Raw genomic sequence first — 27,195 nt, forward strand, 5'->3', positions numbered from 1 at the left:
TTCAGACTTCAGCACCGACAGCAAAACTGCGTCAGACCGACCCGGAACGTCAACAGCCATGCCTCGGTAAGTTTCGCTTTCTCCCCCGAAATGTTCCGCTTTTGCTGCGCGCTTATCGGAAAAGATCAGAGTGTTCTGAAGGTCATAACTCTTATCTGCAGGGTGTCAACGTCTTTCGGGCGGGATTACTTGCCGCCGGCAGCGCAGAGAGTCGTGTTTTCGGCTCGAAGACAGCCAAGGGTCGACCTCGGCGTTGCGCGCCGGAGTGTCGCACGGCGCTCGGCGGCGCGGTCGTCAACAGCTTCATACTTTTTGACGCGCATCGCCAGCAGCATCCCGAAGCACCAGAATTGTCGAGGACATCAAGATTTGATCAGTTCACGTTCAGACTTTAATTGATCGAGCAACTCCTCGGATTTGATGAGCCACATCCTCAGGACCCCTATGTTCGCCCTCTGTTTCCGCCTCGTGATTCACCTCAGGGGCTGCAGCACAAGCCGCAGAAAATGCAAAGTACCGGAACTGCAAATTGTGCTACGAAGAAAAAAAGGTGGAACAAAAAACAAATGTTTTCTGTGAGACATGTGCGGCCAACCTCTGCTTCACGGCAACAAGGAACTGTTTCGCGCGGTGGCACAATAGTCACTAGGACTACTGTTTCCTTTCCTAGCCCAGCTAATACTGTTCGCAGCAAACTAAAATTTGCTGCAATGTTGCATCAATCCCTGTTGTAAAAAATGTATATTTTGAAATTTTTTTATGTGTTATTTTTGTGACGGAACTTTGATGTTTTTGTGTGTTTTTCTTTGTAACTAAAATTTTCTTTCTGATAATTTTTTTTTTCATCTCTTACTCAATAAACATGCTTACTGTGACTAATAAAAATGTGAAGAGTTTCCTCTTCTACAATTCGGTACCATACACTCCTGTACCAAGCAAGTTTTGTTAAAGAAAAAAAATATTAATGATATGACATGAAAACCACCATTTTCCCCGCGGACAGGAAAGAGTTAAGTGGATAGCCACGTGACTGCAGCTTTTTATTGACCACGATGGCAGCATTCTCACTCTCACAATGTTTTCGCAAATTTTCAGTGCCTGCATGTCAGCAATGGAGCTTGTCAGCTAGGCAATGAGCACTCATTAGTAATAGCCAACAAACCACTCATTTGTGATATGGTATGGTATTGGAGGTTCAACATCCCAAAGAGATATGGGCGATGAGGGAAGCCATAGTGCAGGGCTCCGTACTAATTTCGACCACCTGGAGTTCTCTAATGTGCACTAACAACGTACAGCACATGGCTCCTTGCGTTTTGCCATTGCCACTGTGGCCGGAAGCGAACCCACATCCTTGGGCTCAGCAGTCAGGTGTCCTTACCATTCAGCCACCGTGACGGGGCCCACTCTTTAGTAACTCATTAGTACCATTAATAGCCAATAGACAATAATACAATCATCCTGACAGGTGGTCTTTTTGGAAACAAGAGTAGTTCACAGCACAGAAAATAGCTCACTGCAGAAAAAGCCTCACAATTAATGCTCACTTTTATAAAAATAGAGTAAAATTACCATTATTGTCTGCTTAATCTTTGCTTCAGTGCTTCTACTACCCCTCATGGGCAACAGAGATAGACTTGTGTTCTCTCCGCCTGAAAAAAAAAACACTTCTATATTGAAATTAAAATATCAAAATTAGTTTTTGAGGAAAGGAAGTGATGGAGTAACTGTCTCACATTTCGGTGGCCACCCTTAATACTGTAGTTTCATTTTTTATGCACATGACATGTAAGTGAGGATTATTTTCACGGAGAGGGCTGATTATTTTCACTTCCATATGGCCAAGCAGCATTCATGAACTCCCCAAAAACTTCGATAGGTTCAAACAAATTTTTAAAAATGTACGTGACCCACTGTGTTTCCAGGGCATTGAGGGCCACGAAGTTCAAACAGAAGCCGCAATTTCCCCCCCAACATCCCCGTAAGAACAACATCGCAAGAACCACGGTCAGTCGTAGCCACTGCATTATTTGATTCAATCCAGCCCCTTTGATTTCCACAGCCTCCTCCACCTCTATGAGAAGGCACGCCAAGGAAAAACAAAACAGCTTCAGTTTTAAACTGTAAAGTGCCGTTAGCATAGGTTAGTGATAGACAAGGATTAGGCTGATGTCTCAGAGAGGTGTTTTGTGTGCATGTACATGATGAAATACTTCATTCTGGCTTCAACTATACATAAGCGTATGTATATTTGAGGTACGCGAAGAACTAAAATACTCGGCGCGCGGATTGTGCACTGATAAAAATTTGAGCTTTACCTAGAAATGGAAACTGCACAATGCAAATTACACACCTATAACAAAATCAAAATGAATCCTAATGAGCGGCATGACAACAACGCAGCTTACGAAGAACAGCATGCAACAACATTAATGATGATGGTGGAGACTGCAGCAGCGGCTGTTGCCACCTCCACCATGGCTCAGATACCATGGCTCAGATGGGCCATGGGAGGTATCGCTTCACCATTCTCAATTTGGCCCCGTTACCATCAGCCCCGGAAATAGATTTAGGACTTTTCCTATGTCTCCGTAACAAGAGTGCTGCTATCTTCGTAGTCAGGAGCAGAGGTGGCATCAACCTACAGTGGAATTGCGAAAGTTCCAAGTAGCACCACAGAGCGGCACAAACTGAGGCGCACTAGTACCAACTTGCTCTGTGGTTCACAGCATTAGCTACAGGGCACGCAAACCGCTGGTTGATGGCTCTGTTCTAAAGCTTTACCCTGCCAAATTTTAGACACCCAAACTACTTCATAAACATGAACTGGGTGTTGCATAACTCACTGCAAAATAGCAGAGCCCTCTATAGTTGACTCTTTCGTTACCGTGCCATAGGCCATCGGCCACATATGACTGACGTTTTGAACCTGCCACCAAAAATTCAGGTCAGCACTCCTGGACAAGCTGCACCATCTAGTTTGCTTCTGTAACACCAGCTCTTTGGTTTCAGTTTTGTTTTTTTTTTCATTTTCTAACATGAGGAGGCAGCGTGAAAAATGAAACTGACCGAACATAGCTGCTACCCCAGCTCAGGTGCTTCCAGCCGCGATAGCATATAAAATGTATTACATATAAAATGTAACAATAAAGCCACTACTACTACTACTACATAGCCCGCCACTCAGCGATCATGGCGTCTGATGCGCCACGCTCCAGGAATACTTAAAAGCTACACTGAGCACTTTTTTTTTTTCAAAGTAGCAGTGGAAAGTACGGTGCAGCTCAAAATCACAAGAATGGTAGCTAAAAACATGTGCCATGTTTCATATATTTTATTTTCCTGTAATTGACTTCCATCTCAGTGCAGTGGCTTATTTTTGTTTTGCTTGTATTCTTTTTTTCTGTAACCAGCATATTTAAACAGTAAATATTGAAAAAGTTTTGCACACACAACTCTGACATGTTTTCGTTTGGAAGTATAATCAATACACTAGAGTTTGATGTATTACAATGTGCAGTGCATGTACCACTTCTTGACGAAATAATTTTTATTTTAAAACACGCAAAATCGGTCTTTTTTTTATAAGTAAGGAAACAGTTGAGCAGCTTGGACCAGCAAAGATCTTCTACTATAGCAGGGTCTTTACTATATCAGTTGTTGGTGATGGCATGGCTCTGACTATGCTCTCTGGCGGTTTCTGAGTACAAAGTGTTGGTTTATAAAAGAAACACTCAGAAGTACCTTACATTCTGCTCTTATCGTCCCTTTAGGTGAAAATGATTTATTTTATGTAATCACATGTTATCCCGTTTTCGACCTCGTTTACGTCTTGTGGAAGTTCCACATTTGCACGAATACAACGTGGCTACAAAAATAAAGCACGGTTGATTCCATGTGAAAACCAAAGCTTTGCATGATCACAGCGTCATCTTCTGTGGGCTCAGCGTCATTTATAAGACAGTAAAGAAATGCGCGCGACACAGTCATGCACGGCAAAACCACTTACACAGAGCTGCCACGCCTCCACTTCTTGCCGCCACTTCCCCGTGCTTCGTGCAGCCGTGCTACAAATGCACGGACTTTTTTTCCATTTTCTGCTCCTTACTGCACTTTTACTGGCTTTCCTTTCTCAGTGACCCCCGTCACCTTTGAAAAAAATCTTTACTATAACCAATAAAAAGTGTAGTGTCTTCTATGGAAAGCAAAATGAAATCGCAGCTTCGCTTTATTATATCCGAGTTTTTACTATAACCAAGTTCACTTAGTAAGGTTCCAATACTCAAAATGTTTGAATTTTGCCCGCCTCAAAAACAGACCTGCCTCCCCTTCAATTAAAAGAGGGAACACTTAAACTGGTATTTTTTTTAACAATTTAAATTGAATGTTGCTCAAGTACTTTCAAAAAACCCCACTATAGTCAACTCGGTTATAGTAAAAACTCCAATATAGTAAAGTGAAGCTGCGGTTCCATTTCGCCTCCCATAGATAACTGCAGATTTTTTTTTTTTTTGGTTATAGTAAAGATTTTCTTCGAAGAAATGGCTATAGTAAAGAGCGTCTGGCCATGGCGATGCACCTCCCGCGAATTGATGACATCGCAGCACGCGCGAAGTCTAGGATCGCGAGGTTTGTAGATACAGAATAGAATAAAACGACGCTCTTTGAGGTGGCTTCGCCACCAAGCTCATGAGCTGCAAGAAGAAGCCAACTTTTTAAAGACCTTGAGGCGAAGCGCGCGGCGAGAACGGAACGAGTAAAGCTGGCTATGAACGTAGAAAGAAACGCGGCGCGGGTCGCTAAGAAAGGAAAGCCAGTGAAAGTGCAGTGAGGACTAGAAAACTGAAGAAACGGGCGTGCGTTCGTAGCACGGGAGAGAGGCAGCAAGAAGCAGAGGCGCGGCAGCACTGTGCAAGCGGTTTTGTCGCACTTCACTGCGTCGCGTGTGCGTTTCTTGACTGCTACCACTTAAATGATGCTGAGGCCACAGAAGATGACGCCTTGACCATACAAAGCTTTGATTTTCACGTGGAATCAAACATGCGTTATATTCGTAGCTGCCTTGTATACGTGCAAATGCAGTACTTCCACAAGACGTAAACCAAGTCGAAAATGTGATGACAAGTGATAACTGAAAATAAATAATTATCACATAAAGGGACAATAAGAGCAGAATGTGAGGTATTTTTAAGTGCTTCTTTTATAAACCAATGCTTTGTGCTTAGTAAGCAGCCAGAGAGCCTAGTCAGAGCCATCACCAACAGATGGTATCGTAAAGACCCTCATATAGTTAGTAGAGATTATTGCTGGTCCGAGCTTCTTTACTACAGAGGGTTTCTACTGTAATTAGCACATTTTGCATTATTACACATCTCTGCACAGTGTGCTCATTAATGCACACTCACTTCACTCTATAAGAGTCAGCTTACTGGAACTTATGATTTGGTCCGGTCAACATCCATTGCATCAAAGTATCAAAAAAAGCCTCTGTAAGTACGAACTGCACATAATCCACATAAGCTTTTGGTCTTATCGAGTGTCAACAGTATATTGTAATGCTTGTGATGTAAACAAGCACTTTCCTGTCAGTGCTACAGTGCACTGTCAATATTATGAATCTACGCAAAAGTAACTAAAACAGCCTTTCCCTCCATATAATGGGCAGAGAAACATAGCATATCTCATGTTCCATGCCACACCCTCTATATGCAGCCATATTTTGGAGAGGCCAGTTACATACTTGCAATTCTGTGCAAGCCACACGCCCTTGGCTTGGCTGGCACCAAAAGCATTCATCAATGAGTCTTGTTAGGAGCAATGCAACCGAGCTGCTCTGCAGTTGCGCTGCTTGTACAAGCCGTCAATCATAAAGCACATCTTACAATACAGACACTTCTATAAGAAATGCTCCCTTTTATGACAAAGTTACAAAAATTTGAAGAAGGTTTGTTCATTGCACGGGGTAATATTCAGGGTGATTTTTTTACAATTTGAAGATTGTTATTTTAAAAAATGTGAGAAATACATTGGTGTGGTCTCTGCAAGTGAACTGTACAGCAAGGCAGACATTAGATAAATGATATGGATAAATAATTAGACAAATAATTAACTAAAATCAACTAATAAACTTTGTACTTTTGATTTTAGGAGGCAGGGTTACATTGCAAAATTGAAGGCCATCAACACCGAAGGTGAGCCCTGTTTTTAATTTTTTTTTTCATTGGCAATGTGGTTTAAAATATCAAACACCAAAAATACACGTTTGAAAGCTCACTGAGTTGGCTTTTCCTCACTGTATTATATTTTATAAAATGGCGTCGCTGGACAAGGTATTGCCGCCAAAATCAAGTTAACTTCGTCTACAGCATCAAATACACAAACGACATCTTTATCCCATGCATAAGAAACAGGAGCGACGCAATTTTACAATTGTGCAATGCGGGAAAGCTAACCCATTAGGCTTTAAATTATGTACTTTTGCCTTATCTCCTTATCTCCTAGCCTTAGGACTTATCTCCAGAGTTGACTGCCTTCAATTTCTCGATATAATCTTGCCAGCTAAAATCAAAAATAAAGAAGCTGACTAGTTAATTTTATATAATTCCCTAATTATTTATTCATATCAGGTAAATAATGTCCGCCCTGGTGTACAATCCACCAGCACAAACCACACCTACAAAAAAAAATTGAATTTTTGAAAAAAAAAAAATCACCCTGTATATCCTATACATAAAGTATACATTTTTATTGGTTTGGTTTATGGGGTTTAACGTCCCAAAGCGACTAAGGCTATGAGAGACACCGTAGTGGAGGGCTCCGGAAATTTCGACAACCAAAAAAGTAGGTGTGGTCATCGTGTGAGTAAATAAGGTACTATTCATCTTGTGGCCACTCCTGCCAAATGCGTAGGCATTACTAGAATATCTGATAAGTATCACTAAAATGCAGCAAATGAAATGGCATGAATTTACGTTGCACTGAAATCCAGGAGGAGTAGTAGTATAGTGCCACAACAAAAACAAAAGTCACTCAAACACCTAAATGGTAAATAGCCCATGTTTTGCTGTGTCTCCCAATGTAAGTGCGTCCCAAAAAAATGAAAAAATTGTTAATTTCGCTCAGCACTCTTTAACCTTATGCCCCCCCATGGAGTGCAGCTTCCAGAAAGAAGAAAAAAAGCGCAATACTCACTCCTAGGCTGTTTTTTTACTTTAGTACAGCCATGCAGACAATTCTCTGGATGACATTTCAACCTAACTCTGTTTCCGAAGTACCTACAGGAAACTGGGCCTGCCACGGTGGCTCTGTGGTTGGGCACTCAGCTGCTGAGCCCAAGGACAAGTTTTGAATTACGAACGTGGCGGGTGCGTTTCAGTGAGGCAAACCATGAATGGAGCCCCTGTGCTGTGCGATACCACTGCACATCAAACAACCCCAGGTGGTCAAAATTATTCCTGAGCCCTCCAATACGGAAGCCTTTTTCTCTGTTCCTTTTTTTCACTTCCCCCTTATTCCTTTCCTCACAGCACAGTTTTGGTGTGCACTGAGAAGTATGACAGCTACTGTGCCCTTTCCTTTCCTGAAAACCAATTTTCATTTTTTTTCTATCAAACTGAGTCACTTCAAGGGCAGAAAAGAGGCTTATGCCTTCAGAAAACAAATGCAGGTAACTAGATTATCCACAGACTGGAACGGTTTAGATCGTAGCTAGAGATCGACAAAGAGCAATTCTGGTACACAGAGTGATGCAGAGTGATGTTATGTTGTGAAACTCACATGAGAGCAGAGCTCCTTCCGCAGAGACAGCCTGTTGTACGTGATTGCCAGTGTTTCCACCAGTATGTGCACCGAACGCTGCTCCAAGATGTTCTCCCTCTCAAATTCAGCGCCACTTGGCTCACTGGTCCAGCTCTTGCTTGGATCAGTGTTCTCCTTGGCAGCAATCCTGATGAGGCGTAAACAGTTCAGCCACACCACTTTGCAGATGGCAATCAGGAACTCCACTGCAAGAGAGCACAATGAAAGCAATGAATTCTCTCTACTGACAGTAAGGGTTCCCAAAAGCTTGGGGCCTCTCTAGCCTTGCATGCAAGTTGTAAACATTGCTCGTTTAGGGCGAAAGGAATGAAACACCAAGGATGTGACTGTACAGTACGGTCCATTGTTAAAGGGAACATGCGATCACGTGGCCTCCGCGCTTCGGGAAGCCCTGTTGCCTAGATGCGGCGAGAATAGGCGGCATGAGATGCATGCGTTGAATGACCAGCCGTCATGCTTGCTGCACATGCGTCTTGTGCCGACAGTTCAGACAAGTTCTCGGCGGCAGCGCTCCGCAAAGCACGGAGGCCATGCGATCGCATGTTCCCTTTAACAGTGGACCGTACTGTGCATGGCACAGGGCCCAGGGGGGGGCAAGTGCCACAAAGGGACAGAAATAATGCACCAAAGTCTCGGGCGAAGAAACGGAACGGCACTAGGATATCTAAGTTGTTGCAGCAGGGCAATTATGGGGGAAGTTGGGTACGTAACAGAAGAATCCTGCACAAAAAAGACTGGCAAGAGTAGGTTGCAGTGCAAAGTATGTACAGTAGAACCCCGCTGTTACGTTCCTCACTGCTGCGTTTTCCCGGCTGTTACGTCGTTTTCTTCGGGTCCCGGCATAGCTTCCATAGGATCCAATGTATTGGGAACCCCGCTGTTACGTCGTAGCCGAGGAAACGATCCCGCATGATACGTCGCAACCGGGCTCCCCGAACCCAACCGGGCAATGCGCGCCAACCGGCATTTTGATTTCTGACGAGTCTTGGCCAGGCTTGGCTACGGAACTGGCTGCAAGAAGCCGCACGCGAGTTGGAGAGGCCGCCACTAGATGGCTATCTGCCTCGCGCGCCGAACGCCGCGATCTTTATCGTGGGAGGTGGTGAGGAGGAGGGGCGCGGCTGCGGTCGCTTATCAGCGCGTCTTTTCTTTCACTCTTTCTTTTTATCTTTTAACTCTCCTTTATCTGCAAGTGACAGTGGTGGTGGGTGGTGGCTCGGCTGGAGCCAGTCGGCAGGGCCCGTGCAATTTCCTTTTCATCCTTCTCAGTCGCAACAACATCTTTATTGTGCTTTGATGGCGTGATAGCGTTGAGTAAGCCGAAAGGGCTTTCCCTTGAGGAAAAGCTGGACGTACTAAACGCAGTCGACAGGCAGCCAGGGCGGCTTACGTGGAGCAGCGCGGCGAGCAGCCTACGAACATTTCAGTGCTTGACGCTGTGCACAACGTCGCTTCAGCGTGGACTGCAGTGAGCTCGTGAACTGCACAGCACTGCTGCGTGCGTGCGGTGTGGCCGCACCGCAAAGCGACGCTGACAGCAATGCGGCCTTTGCTATTGAGAAACGCGTTGTTCTTTCCAGCGAGCAAAAGAAACTGCAATCCACCATTCTCGATTTTTTAAAGTCCTAGGGTCAATTTGCGGAAATAAATTGTTTCTAGTCAAAGCTGCACTGTTTTCATTAATTTTCGGCGCTTTCCTCACTGTTGCGTTTTCCCGGCTGTTACGTTTTTTTTTCCCGGTCCGGTGAAAAACATATGAACGGGGTTCTACTGTACTTGTGCCACGTCCTCGTCCAAGTACAGTCTGCATCACCCTTGTGCAGAGCGCTCAAGCAGTCTGCACCATGCAGTCAAAAGTGAAATTAGAAAGAAGCCCATGGTTTGAGGGGGCAAATTGCTTGTGCCCACCTTGCTTGCAGGTTCATGTGGCACTGATTCCGCACGAGCATAGACAAGGTATCGAATTCTATGCAGGGCAGGACACTGCTTGAGTGCTCTACACAGAGACCACGCTCTGCCTCTTGCAAGTTCAGCCTCAACAGTGCTCCCTCACTAAAGCACCCCCTCAGTTCCTACATGAGAGCACATTTACACTTCAACATGTGGAGCAACAAATGCCGGTGGTTGCCTGGTAGTGCTGCAGCACGTCTTTCTTCCACAGTTGCTCTCGGTGCCTTTATAGAAACAGCGTGTGCAGTTACTTTTTCTAGGATTCTATTAATGAATATCATTGTTTTGTTATGCTATGATTTTGTATTTCATTTATTACTCTTGTATTGCCAAGTGGGTGAACACTGCCTGTCATGCACCTGAGCTGCTCTGTTTGAGAATTTCGAAGCTGAGTTTTAAAATTTCAGAGCAAGTTTTTGTTTTCATGCAATGGCCTTGTGAGTAACAAAAACACACGGTTCTGAAGTTGCCTAATATGCCAGTAAATTGCTATTGTGTGGCAAAAGTATTCAAAATATCTGCTTCGAAATATTCGAAGCAAACAGCAATTTTCTTCAAATTCCTTTCAAACCAAAAATTCACTATTTGCTTAAGCCTAGTGGTGGTGGAGGTAGTGTTTTTATTTAAAACAAACAAAAAAAACGGGCGGAAATTATTAGTCCCAGCAATGGCAAGTGCTATCTAGCATCTTATGGGGGAACGCGGGCTTCAGAAGTGAAATTTTTTATATTTTTTGCCACAGAGCAATAAAATTTGGCACACTTATTGGGAAGTGCACTAAATGAACAAATACAAATTTTCATTCAACTTCAGTAGTTTTGACATTATGAATTCAATGTGCTTCAGTGATGTATCAAACTTGCAGAAAGCCTGGCATGGCAACAAAACAAGGCAAGAGCCTAGAGTCGCTTTTGAACTTCAGCCAAAGGAATCAATCGTTCATGCTGTGACATTCCCCAAAATTTTTATCAACCCGAGTGTTTTCTACTCAGAACATTATATCCAGACTTGCATATATGCACTCATTACTGTCATGCAAAATTAGTGACAGAGTGAGAAAAATAACAAAGTAATTCAGAAATACAGGAATGTCACTGCATAAAAAATCTATATGGAACACAATGCAATAGACCGCATAAAAATCCCCGAAGCCACTGTCATGCTATGCTTTCTGCAAGCAGGGAAGTCAGGTAAAAAAAAAACTTTTGAGAAAACTGGCATTTTCACGGAGATCTCAGCCAGTTTTTTTCTACTTATGGTCACAAAAAACTTTTTTTTAGTTTTTTTAAAGTCACTTCTGGGCTGTTTTCGGGGAAAATATTTCAAGATATAATTAGAAATACCATATGGATACGAAATAGATACCTTATGGATGTCTTTTTGCTTTGCAAAAGCAAGCCGTGCAAGCAATAGGAAATTTAGGACTTGCGGAAGACACTACACCTTATTTTAATCTAATAAAATATTGCCCATCCACAAATTGTATACCTAGCCCTGGAAATTTTGCACCACCAACCGAACAGATAAAACATTTCAAGCAAGATATCATGCAAAGTCTGGACCACATAATCTATCAAAAAACTTGATTCCAAGACCGTGTTCCCACACAACATATGTCTATCAAAAACTACGCTTTCTGATACCAGATGTCCTCAACAAATATCCTGGAGGCAGAGCGACTCAGACGAACGCTCAGGGACCCTTTCCTAAATGAAAAACTAAAATGCTAATGCCGGGCTGATTTACATGTTTGCTGTTTCCACTCCTGGTCTTTACCTGAACTCTGAAAGTCTTCAACATGTGCACTCAGATGACTGCTGATCCAGATGTTTTGTAACTTTTAACCAACCTGTTGTTTGAAGTAGTCTGTATTCATGTGCCCGTTATGTCCTAATTTACCATGACGTATTATTGTGCTTCTTTTGCTGAACTATGCTCTTGCATTACGTGGTTGTGTGTGTGCAGCAGTCAATGGTGGCACGGCCCCACCAGGCAAGTCTACTACCTTCTGTAGCGTCCCCCAAGGCATTTCTGTAACGGAATGTCTTGAATAAAGAAAGAAAGTTATTTGAAAGCTGTGTCCCCCCTTAAGCACCTGTGCTATGGCCAGCATAAATTAAAAGGGACAGGGAAGAACTGCACCTGGATGGATGCCATGGAGTAATTACTCCCTTCTTACAAATCTACATCACCTTGGAGGTTCCGTGAAACATTGCACTAACACCATTTCCATTTCGAGTTCTAGATCAATTCGGTCACACCCTACCATCCGTTAAGCCTTCCTGGTTGCTCAGCTGGTAGAACAACTGCCCCGGATAGGTGGTGGTCCTCAATTTGTTTAGTATGATGAATTTTTCTTCCGCAAGTTTTTGTGACAGCTGTATAGATTTCCACTGTAGCCATATATAAGCCCGTTGTGGCAACCAGCGGTGCGGGCAGGGCACATTTCCTCTTCTTTCTTTTTCTCGCCCTTTCTAATATGTGTAGCCATACAGCTGCACTTGGGTGCAATTACTTTCTTGTTACAGAGGGGAGGGAGAGTGAGAAAGAATAAGGGAGAGAATATATACAACTATGTACTGCAAGGCCTAGCGAACAGCACTGGTGACATGCACTCCTTAATATATACAAGCTGTGGGGGCACAAATTCAAGCTGTCACTGAATGCAGAGGCAATGGTAGTTTGGCCACTACAGTAAAAACTCGTTAATTCGACACTGACGGGACCGCGAAAAATTGTCGAATTATCCGAATGTCGAATTATCGAATGAACAACAAAAAACAATGTTTGCCGCAACAGGACGTATACCTTTATTTGGCAAGGAAATCTGTAATCACCGTCTGCTTTTTCGAGCGAATTTGAGCGACTACGATAGCTCTAACAGCTGCCAGGTGCTCCGCGGCACACGCGCCGTCAGGGATTTGTTCACAGAAGTCCTCCCGCACGGACAAGGCTTCTGCTGCTTCTTTCACCGTGCACTTCAGCATTTGGGACAACTGCTCACAATCGTAAATCGGTCCTCGTTGTCAGCGCCTGTCACTTTAATTATTTCATCCTCGGTCAGCTGACAGGACACAAAGGCGAGGCGCGCAGGCCCTGCGCGCTATCCACCGGAAAGCAGCGCGGGGAGGAGGTGGGGAGGAGGTGAAGAGAGCGCGGCTCCCCGCTTATCTGTTTTTTCAGCCAGCGGGGGCGTTGTTGCTGGGACCCGCGTCTTATCTTTTCTCTTTATCTTTCCTCTGATCTTTTAACTCTCCTCTATCTGCACATGGCAGCGGTGGTGGCTCGGCTGAGCCAGTAGGCAATCCCTTGCAATTTCCTTTCACCCTTCTCTCAGTCGCAACAAAACAGCAACAACAAGCAGCGCAGTAAACACGCTGACAAAGCGCGCATTTACCAAAAAAGGCGCCGTAAATAACCGCGATCATAGCGACTGCTGCGACACAACAAAGCACAAAATAAAAGACGCCAGCCGCTTCGGCCGCTGCTAACTCGCTTCCTGGATGGATGGATGATAATATGACCATACGGATGGCCTATCAGCAGTACAGTAGCGCCGCTCATGGCAGTGTTTTTTTCTTTTTGCTCTCGGCAAACCGGCTTGGCGGGCTGCGGAGTGAAGTCGAATTAACCGACGCACGGCAAAATTTGTTCGAATTAACGAGAGTTTTGCCCCATAGACTCCTATGTATAATTGTAGGGACCTCGCGCGCGCGTCGAATTATCCGATTTTCCGAATTACCGGGGGTCGAATTAACGAGCTTTCACTGTACTAGCAAAGCAAAGAGGAATAGGATAAGGCACTGCATTTCACATTGAGTTAATGGTTAATTTTCCTCATCAAAGCTCTAGCAGCAGCAGCAGCAGAAGCTTGCACAAGCATGTATAATGGTGTGCAAGCGCTTTTAGCGCATCTGGCAAAGTATGACAAACTATTACCCCTTATGTAAACCTGATCGTACAAGCGTAAATGGAGGAACGGTGCCTAACGTGGCAGGCTATAACACCAAAAGAAACTAACCTCATGAGATTCACAAAACACACTGAAGTACTACCATTTACCACAAAAACCCGCGTATAATGCGAGGCTTTTTTCCCATAGTTAGCATCCTAAATTTCCGCCTCGTACTATTTGCGGATGCGAACAAAAATTTTCAAAGTTGCTCCAAGTTTTGGTTTCGTTTTTGCGGCGTGCCTATGGCTTGGCTTTGCTATTGGCGCGTGGCTACGGCTTGACTTCGTTACTCTCGACAAACGACATCGCTGCTTTGTTGATCTGTTGGGTGCGCCGGGCGGTCGCGGTGTGCCATGTGCCTGTTGAGAACGCACGTGCTTGCATGTAAGGCATGCTTCGTGAAGTGGATATTGTTTTGGGCAGCACGATGTCAGGGTCTCGAAAACAGTAACAGTACTTGGCTGCTTTCAAGCGAAAAGTGATTTTAGCTGTGGAGAACATCGGCAACAGTGGGGCTGGGAGGCAGTTTGGTGTCGTCGAAGGAAGCATTCGTGGATGGCGACGACAGAAAGAAGCCCTTTTCACGTGCACCGGAACGCGACGAAGCTTTCACGGCCCGTTGATGTTTGTGTAAACAAACCATTCAAGGATGCTGTCAAGCAGTGCTATGCACAGTGGATGCGCTCAGGTGAGCCTGCAGCGACGCCAACCAGGCGGCTGAAGCGGGCTTCGCGAGCCACGCTGTGTAAAAAGATCTGCTCTCTACGTGGAGACACTTGGCCCTCCCCAGGGCCTCCCAGTTCTCCCCCCCCTCATCCCAACCCGACCTCCTCTGCAGGTCACCCTGGGCCTTGACGGAGTGACGGAGCGTCACTCCCCTGCTGCAGCACTCCGTCAGACCACTGCTGCCTTCCTGGAAGAGTGCAAAGGGACCACCCTCCTCTTCACCGATGGCTCGGTCTTGCCAGCCACAGGGCAAGCAGCGGCTGCTCTGGCGGTGCCCCAACTGCAGCAGACCCGGTCCTGCAGACTCTCCTTCCCGGGCAGCTCCACGGCAGCTGAGCTGGCGGGTCTCCACCTGGCAGCAGACTTCATCGGGTCCACCACACCACCTGGTCCCGTAGCTGTCCTGTGTGACTCCCGGCCTGCCCTCCAGCTCCTGAGCAGGCCCCATATCTCGCAGACATCGACGAGTGTCCTGCGTGCCCACCTGCACGCCCTTGAGGATGCTGGCTACCAGGTGTCCCTTCACTGGGTCCCTGGCCACACCGGCATCCAGGGCAACGAGGATGCCGACTCCCTCGCCAAGGCGGCCCACAACGATGGGTCACCAGTGACCACCAAAGTGGCCCCGCATGACTTTGCCTGGCAGCTATTGAGGCGGGCGGTAAGGACAAAGCACCCTGACAGGCGGATCTCTGCGTGCAGACCCTTCCACCGGCTCCCAGACAATATCCCCCGCAGAGAACGTGTGCTCCTGCTCCAACTTCGGATCGGATGCTCATGGACGCCGACAGGCAAGTTCGTAGTTGGAATGGCCTCCTCCCCTGCCTGTTCATAGTGCGGGGATACAGGCACCCTGGGTCACCTGTTGGGTGCATGTCCTACTTTTGCTCTGCCCCGTAGCCGTCTCTGCAGGCTACCGTGCCCTCGGCCTGCCAGCAGACACGGAGGACCAGCTGCTGTTCCCGGCCCGGAACCTCCTGTCCGCCTGCCGGCTCCTGCTGGCCTACCTCAAGGAGACCGGCCTTGACATCCTCCTCTAGCCCGAGGAGCCTGAACCTACAGCCAGAGGCCTGCGGCCTCCTGGACCTGCAGCCCCTGGACCTGGACCCTTCTAGACCTCCGGCTCCTCCCAGCCACATGATCTAGGAGGCTGCCATCCCCCCTGCCCGATGCTTGCACACTATCCCAGTGCACCGAGGCTTCCCCTCCGCGAGCTGTTGTTGCGGCGGCAGCGCTACTTCAAGATCCCTCCCCCTGCGAGGACATCTCCAAAGAAATGTCCAAAGAAAGCGCTGCTCAAGAAGAAAGTGATTGAAGTGAAGTGCGGGATGTGATTTGAATAAATGTCTTCTCTAATCTTTCCTCACTCGTATTATAGGCGGGTAACACTTTTTTTTTCCATTTCACGTCTCTAAAACTTCACCTCGTATTATATTCGGGTTCGTATTATACGCGGGTTTTTATGGTACGTGCACAACAGCGAAGTGATAGAATCTGTAGAGTCTTACAAGTACTTGGGTGTCTAACACCTGACCTACTGTGTACTGTTCATATTAAAAGTATACTAACTAGCACCAGCACCTCACTTGAATTCATTCAGTACCTACAGGAACACCAAGCTTCTTACTTTTACTTCATTGTTTAATCTAAATTAGAATACGCATTGCTCCAGCATATGGAGTCCCCATCGAGTAACTACGATCACTTTAAAATAAGGCTGCATTGTTTGTCTCGGGGCAATATTCACTTGGCTCAAGCATCTCTGAAAAGCAAGTTTTACCTTCTTCCATTAAAGAATGCACGTGAAATATCTTGTCCAGTGTTCTTTCATAAGGTTTATCACAATCCAAATAATTACACGGCACAATTAATTAATAAGTACTGCCTATATCTTTCAGCAATCAGCATTCGGAGGCGTGCCTTCTTTCTATTTCTCAGTGCGCAACCTGCGTCAAGGCCAAACACTGGCGACAAAGCACTAATGCTTTTGCCTTCACAGAACATGAGCAGCCTTAAGTGCCCTCTGAATTTTTTTTTATGAACAGTGCATATTTGCCAAATGTTTAGTACTGGTTGGTGTAGATGTGTGACGTTAACTTTATTATTTTGACTTTTCAGTTAATTTATATTGCGTACAAAAAAGTGCGGTCATTTTTGTACCTTGTGGTGATGTTTGCACTGTACTTCGGTGCTTGTTTGCTTGTTTGCCCTCCCCCCAAAGTAATAATGCTTTCTTATAATGGGCACTCATGTAAAATAAAATTACTGAACTATGAAGGACTGAATTATTTCAACCGCAAGAAAATTTTGAGCCCAGACATTGCAGTGGCAGCGAATTCATAAAATATGCTAGTAATAAGTTCGGCATGACTTGGATAATAACCCTTAGCTTTGACTTTTTACTCCCCCACAACCATTTTGTAAGTTAATCAATACCACATATATCAAACCAGAAGGGGGTGCTAATTTGCCATCGGAAATTGGCAGCAGATGAGCTTATATGTCACCTAAAAGCATGCAAATAGTGCAGCCATGCAGGCAGCGTGCTTCCTGCAGCGACACGCCACCCGCTGACATACTGGCAACGCAATGACCGCTGGGTGTTGTCAGCCCTAGCTCACTTCTCGCATCGAAGCCGCAGTGGAGGGTGCTTCTGGACCGGCCACCACTTACCATAAGAGGTCTAATTAGGAGGAACCTCACAAGTAGGAGCATGCCACACAATTCGATATATCGAGTGTTCCACTGAATGGGAGTTCGATAAATGCGAATAGTGCTATAGTTATCTTTTAACGGAATGTTCTGATCATTCTATATAAACAAGAACTCGGGTATGTCCAAATTTCACGTATACAGGATCAGTTGATGTACAACCGCATGTGGGCCAAAGCCATGTTCATGTCAATCTTTTTAAGATTAACAAGCATGGAGCTTGATGAATATACACAAGGTAATTGTAATTTAGTCATGAGGCTGTCAAATATCTGTCCATGTTCAGCAGTACCAAATGATCACAAAGAGCAGAGTAAAAGCGGTTCTCACTGATGGGCAGTAGGGGAGCGATGTCTGTCAGATGGCTGTAGAAAACGCGGAATGCTCCAGGGTTGAGAGAGTGCAGTAGCAAGCAACGGTCCAGATTCTGCCGCTTGCTAGCTGAGGGGTTGAAGTAACTGTCCCGCAAAAGTTTTGCCACCACCAAGGACAGATTTGGCCTGCTCTCAACCATCAGTGGCAACAGGTCGTTCGGAGGGGCCACGTCCCAGAACTGCAACACACAAAGACAAACACGGGCGCTGCAGTGAATGCTGATTGTCCCTGTGTAATACTATAAAAGAAACTGTACAGAACATTGTTAGTGAGCCTCCAATCATTTATAAAGTGCAGGAACAGGAAAAAAAAAACCTTGCCATGCTCATTTGTGCTTACACAAATTATGGCACATCATCTACACCGACAGCTCACAGGCTGTTGTTGTCTTGAGCCAGTACTGCTGTCACACGGACACTTTCCATCCCGACTGAAGTTACGAGCACGCTCCACATACACAATACTACATGTTCCTACTCCATCCCAATCGACGAGTTGGCCTGCTAAACCACAGGTGGTGCTGTGCACCCACGTGGTTGTATACAGGGTGAGTTTCTTTAATGTTTACAGATATTTAATTTAATAACCATGAGAGATACGTCTGTGCAGTCTGAGCAGGTGGATTACATAGCAAAGCAGAAGTCATGTATGTGGTCGATCTCACAACTCTACAATTAATTAACTAAAATTAACTAAACTTTTTATTTTACGATTTTAGGGGCAAGGTTACATGAAAGGCAAGGTTTCATGTGTTTATGACAGGTGCCATGTTAACAACTAGTGAACTTCTGCTCTTCATGTCCATATTTGAGCACCCTTAGCTTGGTGTGAGGATTGTGGGAGATTGCAGGTTGTATTTTACACAAACTCACAGGTACAAACAATAAACGAGGCGGCTTTTATAGGAAAGGGAACCAATTTCAGTATGGGCGTGAAAAAAGGAAAGGAACAAGAGAGCAACGCAACAACACACGGGGGAACAGAACAAAGTTCTTACGAAAAATACAGGAAAAAGAAAGTCAAAGAGGAAAGCCACACTACTTGTCTCTCATACGAGCATCGAGCGGGGAGGACTGGCTGGGTGTCGGGCAGTCAAGGAGTCTCTTGGCGTTCCAGTGTCGATGCACTGTTGCCGGCATTTCTCCGTTGGCCTTCAACGCTACCGCAGCGTCAGCGTCGGTGGGCTCCCGGCACGGTTCCCAGGTCTGGTATCCCGGAATGGTCACGTAGGCGCCAGAGGCGGCCTGTGTGGAGCAGCTGACGGATGGACGGAGAAGAGTGGCGCCTGGGCCTGGTGGTTGAGGCTCTCGACGATGGATGTCCAGGTCTGGTGGCCCGGACGTCTGCGGCTAAGGCCCAAGCCCGGAACTCGGGGAGCCAGCAGAATTCGTCCACGTCCGTCGCCCACCGCGCTCTTCTCTTCTCTGCCACGTAATCCTCTTCTACCTGTCCCGGCGTTCCCCTCCGCACGCGCTCCTCGTGCTTTTTCTTCTTCTCCTCACAAACGACGCTGGGTGGCGCTATCTCCTTACACTTGGTCCTAGGTTCATATTTGCTTCTGGTCTTCATGTGCGTACTTTAAAGACAAATACTGGACATGCAAAAGCACTTTCCCTTGGCATCGTACTCCCTTATAACAAGGTTTGCCTATATTAACAAAACAGCTTTCAATTTTAAACAACAAAAACCTCAATCATCTGGATCTCAAGAGACAGAAAAAGAAGTCGCAGTGAACTGAAGGGCTCCCCCCATCATCCCCCCCCCCCCCCCGCCCCAAAAGAAAAACCATTTGCATCACTGCAAATTTATTTTGTCAAAAAACTGGGCATAGTCGCCCCTTTTGAGACAAGCCGCACCGCAACAACCATTTTCTGCAGCTCCTCTAAATGCTTTATTATGTAAGCACCACCAGGAATGTCGAAGCAGAACTGTTCCAGAATGATAAGGTCTTTAATGGCATCTTCCACAGAGCAATGCCTTAGAGATGGAGCCTCCTCATATCAATACAAGCGTGCATTTATTGCATGTTAGAAAAACCACATAGATAGGAGCACGAGAAACATGTCTGTGGCGGAGCAACTAGCGTCTGAAAGGACACAAGCTGCGCTCAGCTGCATGGCTGATGGGCAGCTGATAACTGCAGTCACCCTGGATTGGTGGCAAAGGTCAGAAAACTTAACTGTGCAGCCGGAATATTTTTGGTTCAATGATGGAGGCCTTCCAATGCTTGATTTCTTGTGCATGTCAAACATGCACGGGAAACACTACATCCTACAAATCAGGTTTGAGGAGGGCTATTTGGAAGCCTGGGGTGTGGCCTAATCCCAGCGACCAGAGCCAACAATGCACTCCCTCACCAGAAGAGGATTTGGCCGCCCTGGTGCAGTACTTAGCCCACCAGATAATCCCTGGCCCTCGAAAAAAGGTGGCCACATCTGGGACAGGGTTATGATATGGAAGAGGCCATTGCCCTGCGGTGGGTGTAGGTAGGCTGATGATGATTTGGAAGACTGCCGTTCCGGATGCACCTCAAGGAGGCCCCCTCTCTGGGAGCCCATCCAAATTAACTAGTGCCATCACAGCAGTGTTTTAATTAATGAGCACTCGGCACCATGGCCTTACACAGCTCTGTGGCCCAAATTATCCAGATTTTCAATTTATTTGAACACAGCAAAAATATGTGCACAGTAAACACAGCCTTTCACTGTTTAGGGCTGAGGTCCCATGCTAATGGGGCAAGAGGAAATTTTTCACAATGATTGTGCAATCTCTGTGACCTTCCTGCTTAAGACAAACACAAGTTTTAACTCATTAGAAAGATAAATGTGGTTGCTTTTAACAGCATGTCTTGGAACCACATTTATTTCTGACATGAGTGGAGAGAGCAAAAAAAAACCAAGTGCATAAAACAATACTTTTGTTCTACTTGCCTGCTTGCATCACATTACGCATAAAAGGGCTGCTTCGGCAGTGTTTAAATTGAGTGCAAAGACTTCTGCGGGCAGTGTTTCCGTGATGATGGGCAACATTGAGCAACAAAAACAAAAAGTCTACTAAGGGTAACTCAAAGAAATTTTGCACACTTGACAAAATATGCATGATCCATAATAACCGCTGCAGTGGCTCACTGGTTAAGGCACTCGTCTGCGTCTGCTGATCCGGTGTACCCAAGTTCGAACCTGGCCACGGCGCCACGTTTTGATAGAGGTGAAACACCAAAGGTGCCTATGTGCTGTGCAATGACAGTGCACATTAAAGATCCCCAGGGGGTCGAAAACTATTCCGGAACCCTCCACTACGGCACCTCTTCCTTCTTTCACTCCTACCTTCCTCCCTTCTCTCGGGTGTCCACCAAAGGCGCCTATGTGCTGTGCAATGACAGTGCACATTAAAGATCCCCAGGTGGTCGAAAACTATTCCAGAGCCCTCCACTACGGCACCTCTTCCTTCTTTCACTCCTACCTTCCTCCCTTCTCTCGGGTGTCCACCAAAGGCGCCTATGTGCTGTGCAATGACAGTGCACATTAAAGATCCCCAGGTGGTAGAAACTATTTGGGAGCCCTCCACTACTGTACCTCTTCCTTCTTTCACTCCTACCTTCCTCCCTTCTCTTGGGTGTCCACCAAAGGCGCCTATGTGCTGTGCAATGACAGTGCACATTAAAGATCCCCAGGTGGTCGAAAACTATTCCGGAGCCCTCCACTACTGTACCTCTTCCTTCTTTCACTCCTACCTTCCTCCCTTCTCTTGGGTGTCCACCAAAGGCGCCTATGTGCTGTGCAATGACAGTGCACATTAAAGATCCCCAGGTGGTAGAAACTATTTGGGAGCCCTCCACTACTGTACCTCTTCCTTCTTTCACTCCTACCTTCCTCCCTTCTCTTGGGTGTCCACCAAAGGCGCCTATGTGCTGTGCAATGACAGTGCACATTAAAGATCCCCAGGTGGTCGAAAACTATTCCGGAGCCCTCCACTACTGTACCTCTTCCTTCTTTCACTCCTACCTTCCTCCCTTCTCTTGGGTGTCCACCAAAGGCGCCTATGTGCTGTGCAATGACAGTGCACATTAAAGATCCCCAGGTGGTCGAAAACTATTCCGGAGCCCTCCACTACTGTACCTCTTCCTTCTTTCACTCCTACCTTCCTCCCTTCTCTAGGGTGTCCACCAAAGGCACCTATGTGCTGTGCAATGACAGTGCACATTAAAGATCCCCAGGTGGTAGAAACTATTTGGGAGCCCTCCACTACTGTACCTCTTCCTTCTTTCACTCCTACCTTCCTCCCTTCTCTTGGGTGTCCACCAAAGGCGCCTATGTGCTGTGCAATGACAGTGCACATTAAAGATCCCCAGGTGGTAGAAACTATTCGGGAGCCCTCCACTACTGTACCTCTTCCTTCTTTCACTCCTACCTTCCTCCCTTCTCTCGGGTGTCCACCAAGGGTGCCTATGTGCTGTGCAATGACAGTGCACATTAAAGATCCCCAGGTGGTCGAAAACTATTCCGGAGCCCTCCACTACTGTACCTCTTCCTTCTTTCACTCCTACCTTCCTCCCTTCTCTTGGGTGTCCACCAAAGGCGCCTATGTGCTGTGCAATGACAGTGCACATTAAAGATCCCCAGGTGGTAGAAACTATTCCGGAGCCCTCCACTACTGTACCTCTTCCTTCTTTCACTCCTACCTTCCTCCCTTCTCTCGGGTGTCCACCAAAGGCGCCTATGTGCTGTGCAATGACAGTGCACATTAAAGATCCCCAGGTGGTAGAAACTATTCGGGAGCCCTCCACTACTGTACCTCTTCCTTCTTTCACTCCTACCTTCCTCCCTTCTCTCGGGTGTCCACCAAGGGTGCCTATGTGCTGTGCAATGACAGTGCACATTAAAGATCCCCAGGTGGTAGAAACTATTCGGGAGCCCTCCACTACTGTACCTCTTCCTTCTTTCACTCCTACCTTCCTCCCTTCTCTCGGGTGTCCACCAAGGGTGCCTATGTGCTGTGCAATGACAGTGCACATTAAAGATCCCCAGGTGGTAGAAACTATTCGGGAGCCCTCCACTACTGTACCTCTTCCTTCTTTCACTCCTACCTTCCTCCCTTCTCTCGGGTGTCCACCAAGGGTGCCTATGTGCTGTGCAATGACAGTGCACATTAAAGATCCCCAGGTGGTAGAAACTATTCGGGAGCCCTCCACTACTGTACCTCTTCCTTCTTTCACTCCTACCTTCCTCCCTTCTCTCGGGTGTCCACCAAAGGCGCCTATGTGCTGTGCAATGACAGTGCACATTAAAGATCCCCAGGTGGTAGAAACTATTCCCGAGCCCTCCAATACGGCACCTCTTCCTTCTTTCACTCCTACCTTCCTCCCTTTTCTCGGGTGTCCACCGAGATATCTGAGACCGTTACTGTGTCATTTCCTTTCCTCAAAACAAATTTTCAAACAATTTTTTTGTCCACAAATGTGCTAGATGAGCTAGTGTTTTGTAAGACCTGAAGCTATTGAGCCTTTAATATCCACAACTTTTTTGTCATTTTTTTACCTCTTGCAAGGCATCTGTTGTAAATAACTCTCCATTGGTGCCAAAAACTCCACTATATTTACTAAGATTAACATTCCATTTAAACGCTACAGAAGCAGCACTCTTATTGGTGCAGTATTTTTCCTGAAATAGCGGCGCAAGCAGGCTGGCCGAACAAAAGTACTGTTTGATGCACTCAGTTTTTTGCTCACTCCACTCGTGGCAACAATAATTACTATTACCAATGCATACAGTTGAAAAGCAAATACTGCATTTACTCGCATAATGGTTGCACTCGCATAATGATCGTACCCCCGAATTTTGTTGGCAAAATTCAATTTTTTTTTATTCCCCTCGTAATAATCGCACCCCGATCTTGCCGCTGCAATTTGTTGTCTGCCAAGTCTAGCTGACGATGATCGTACTTGCCACCTGTCTGACAGATGGCACGTGCAGATGACCATCTTGCTCTGTCAGCATTGCAGCGGCAGCCGCCTGTTGGCTGGCCTGCAGTCACATGGGCAGTCAAACGCGGTTATGCTTAACCGCGGATACCAAGCTTAACTGCGGTTACCTAAAATCACAGTTCGGCGTTGTCACAAGGCTCACCACTGTTCTGGGTTGCCATGCAATGAACGAAGTGACACGGTGAACCAGAGCAAAGCGACATTTGCAAATATCTTGCAGCGCAGTTGACGCAGTGTCAAGAGTGCCATTCGATGGTGGAGTCCGGTTGCAGCACTGCCTCCACAGCCGAACACATTGCCCCGCCGCTCGCAAGCCGCCTGCGCCAAGGTATCATCTCTACGGTGAATACTTGGCGCCAGCGTCAGAAAACCGTGCTAAACTTTCATGTTCTCATAAATAATAAGCCCTGGGATACGGGAATCAAAAATGACCTCCTTGAGGGTCGCTAATCTGTACCGAGTTGCTGCTAGGAGTAATAACTGCGATACAAACTAGTATTAAGTTCATAGCTGCGTAGCAGCTGCCGCTGCTGCAGCACAACTGACCAGATCTGCTTGCACGCCAGCTCTGCTGCTAAGGCGTCCCTGAAATCGATCATATATCTTTCTTTCTACATCAGACAATGAGGATGTCAGTAAGGCAGCGCCATAAGTAGACCATTTCGTATAGTGTTGGTCAATTCAAAAGCGCCGTCCGCTGTGGCTTCGACACGAAACAACTTCGGCCTAGCGACGATTAGGGAGTCGCACACCAGAGCTCCGTCGTCCACTGCGCTCGTGGGCGGCACCATTGCGGTAAGCACGCGGAATCCGCTGCTGTGAGCGTTGCAAATGTGTCACCTAATTTAACGCTCCGACAGGGACCGGACATTTTTCGGAGTAACGGCGGTAAAATGAGTAGCTTGACCACCGCAAGATGTTACTGTTGTACGCTGTTGCTGCGCCTTCACATGAGATCGAAGGCTGCATAAAAGCGGCATCGCGCGGCACTATACACACTGCCTATTTTGATGCATTGCTCTTCAAACATGATTTAGTGCGAAGAAAGTATGTTCCTGAAGCAGGCCAGCTCGTGCGTTTTTCGCACAATACCTTTTCGGTTAATGACGTAAACCGGGGTCGCCAAGCTTGGTTCGCGATAGCCACTTTAAGCGGCGTAACCGCGGCTAGCGCACCCGTGTGACACGGGTAGCCTGACCTGCAACTTGTTTGCGTTTTCAGTGTTCAAAAATTTTTTGAACAAATTTTCCCCTGCGTAATGATTGCACCCCTAAATTTGGGTCAATTTTTTCTTTTAAAGTGGGATAATTATGCGAGTAAATACGGTACAGTTCTTTTTCTAATGAATTCAATCTTGTTTTCCTATCTTAAGCGGGAGGGTGCAAATGTTGCGACTGTGACTGTGCAAATGTGCAAATGACCGTGCAAATGTTGCGAAAAATACACAAGCGGAACCCTATAACCCGAAGAGACAAACTGCACTGCAATTGTTTTGTTTTCGCAATAATTGCAGCCAAGAAGTGTTCAGCACCATACCTTAAATTCTGGTACACGGTGTGCTGCCAACAAGAGGGAGACATAGGACAGCTGGACAGAGTGGGTGTCCTGCAGGCTACTATCTTTGTTTTTTGCAATAAGGGCTTTCAGCAGGTTGTGAGCCTTTGGATTGCGGACCATGTAAGCAAGTCCCTGGAAGAGAGCATTTATCAGAGCACTTCTCAATCAAATGCACGCACATGACAGTAGCCAACATGAAGCACAATGAGAGTCTCAATGAAGAAAAGCAATATAGGCCTAACTGCAAAGCATCGTTGTGCTGATTTCTAATCATTATAAATGATAGCACAAGAAATGTCATAACACAACCAAGAAGAAAAAGAATGGCTGGGTAGGAAGAACTTGTTGTGACTACCACAAAAGAGAAGAATGAGAAAAAATCTCACATTTAACTGCAGAACAATCAATCATGATGTACGTAAGCGCCAAATGAATAAAATGGCAATTAAGAACAGAAAAAACAGTACATATGATAACTGCCACACATTGCTCTGCATAAGAAATAGGTTTCCTAAGCTAAAATTGTCTAATTCAACAGCAGTACCACAACAATAATGCAATACAAGAGCAGGAATAAATTTTCTGCCAGAGATGTAGCAGTTCTGCAATCCTACCCGATTTCAGAAATATCAAGGAAAAAGATTCTGCGTTGTGTTGATCCATTGATCCTGTATTGATCCATTGATCCAACACGGCAGTACTACAGCGAACTGCTCCTAGGGTTAGCCCTAAGTAGAAGCATGTTTGTTTTAAAATTTCGCTATGAACTCATGCTTGTCTACTGACAGTGGCAGCCTCATGTGAGCCAAATACAGTAAAAGCTCGTTAATTCGAACTTCATGGGACCGGGAAAAAAGTTCGAATTATCCGATGTTCGAATTAACGAATGGCCGCGAAAAAACTGACAAGAACCATTTGCATGAGGGTATATATATATAGTATTTACTTGCATAACGAGCCCACTCGCAGAATGAACCCACCCACCCCCGATTTCTACCTAAGAATTAAAAAAAACAAAAGCGTCAGTCGTTAACGCTTCCCTCCGTTTTGCGCTGTCACGGTCCACATCACATTTCTTAGCGGCGCGCCAAGATGCTGCGCAGCAATAACATCAGGGTGTGTTTACTTGACGTTAGCTTATAGCAAGGAAGGAAGCGAACTTGGCAGAGTGCCAACGCTTGTCCGGTTGCGCTAGCCTCGTTTTCAGTATGTTCGCCTTATCCTTCCATGGGCGATTGGGGCGGATGCCGTCTACTGCCACTCAATCATTGGAGCGCACGATAGCAGCAAACGCCTTTTGCAGCGATGATGCTAAAAGCCGGCGTCATGATCGCAGCTGACCGCTGGCGACTGATGGGTGGAAGCATGGACAACTCACAAAGAAAAAGAAGTTTTTCGCACGTAATTTGTAGCACTCGTCCTAAGTCATAGCCTTTCATGGGCGTTGGTTGGGGCCGCACCGACAGTACTTATCCGTATTTCCGAATTAACAGGGCCCGAATTAACGACTATTTAGTTGCGAGTTCCGGAGGTTGCGCGGAAAAGAGAGTAGGCAGCCGCCAACGCGGCCGCTAATCCCTACCCTCCGGCGCCGCCAGCCGCTGCGCCCAGTGATGGCGCCATTTAGTCTTCATACCCACTCTTCCACAGTTTTATCTGGTTTCATCTTCTGTGCTCGTTTAGGATGTGCACAGCATCTAAGCTGAGGTGCTTTTTTTTGGGGGGGGCACGTGCTGTGTGCCAAGCCGCCCAGACACGGCAGCGCGTAGTTCGAATTATCCGTAGCGAAACCGACTCGCTTTCGAATTAACGGGCTTTTTTATACACAGATCTCTATGGAGCTTGGCCGGACCAAGTAGTGTAGTTCGAATTATCGAAAATTCGAATTATCGAGGTTCGAATTAACGAGCTTTCACTGTACACTCATCCCTCGACTGTGTAAAGGAATAAGCAAGATATAAGGAAGAAATCACTCTCTGGTGTTTGAAACCATAAAGTGTGAAAGTGGAGCACTAGACAGGCAACTCGCTTTGGATAGAATTTCAAAGTATGAAATCGGCAATAAGCACCCTTGTACAGTGGGCAAGTGACCGAATTAGAAGCACAATTTTTCAAATTA

At 46.2% G+C, this 27,195-nt stretch overlaps 1 protein-coding gene across 1 annotated transcript in view; it reads right to left on the reverse strand.

Moving 5' to 3' along the window:
- Nucleotides 1-27,195, reverse strand: part of LOC149355230 (condensin-2 complex subunit G2-like) — a 133,035-nt gene that overhangs the window by 37,332 nt on the left and 68,508 nt on the right. Inside the window, exons 12-14 of the mRNA XM_089583722.1 lie at nt 25,056-25,208; nt 17,492-17,714; nt 7,777-8,003 (exon numbers count right to left, since the gene is read on the reverse strand). Of these exons, the coding sequence (XP_089439848.1) occupies nt 7,777-8,003; nt 17,492-17,714; nt 25,056-25,208 (603 nt within the window). The remainder of the gene's footprint in view (nt 1-7,776; nt 8,004-17,491; nt 17,715-25,055; nt 25,209-27,195) is intronic.

The sequence above is a fragment of the Amblyomma mixtum genome, chromosome 3 (genome assembly GCF_055824585.1).
Source record: "Amblyomma mixtum isolate Tamu chromosome 3, ASM5582458v1, whole genome shotgun sequence".
In the NCBI taxonomy this organism is placed as follows: Eukaryota; Metazoa; Arthropoda; class Arachnida; order Ixodida; family Ixodidae; genus Amblyomma; species Amblyomma mixtum.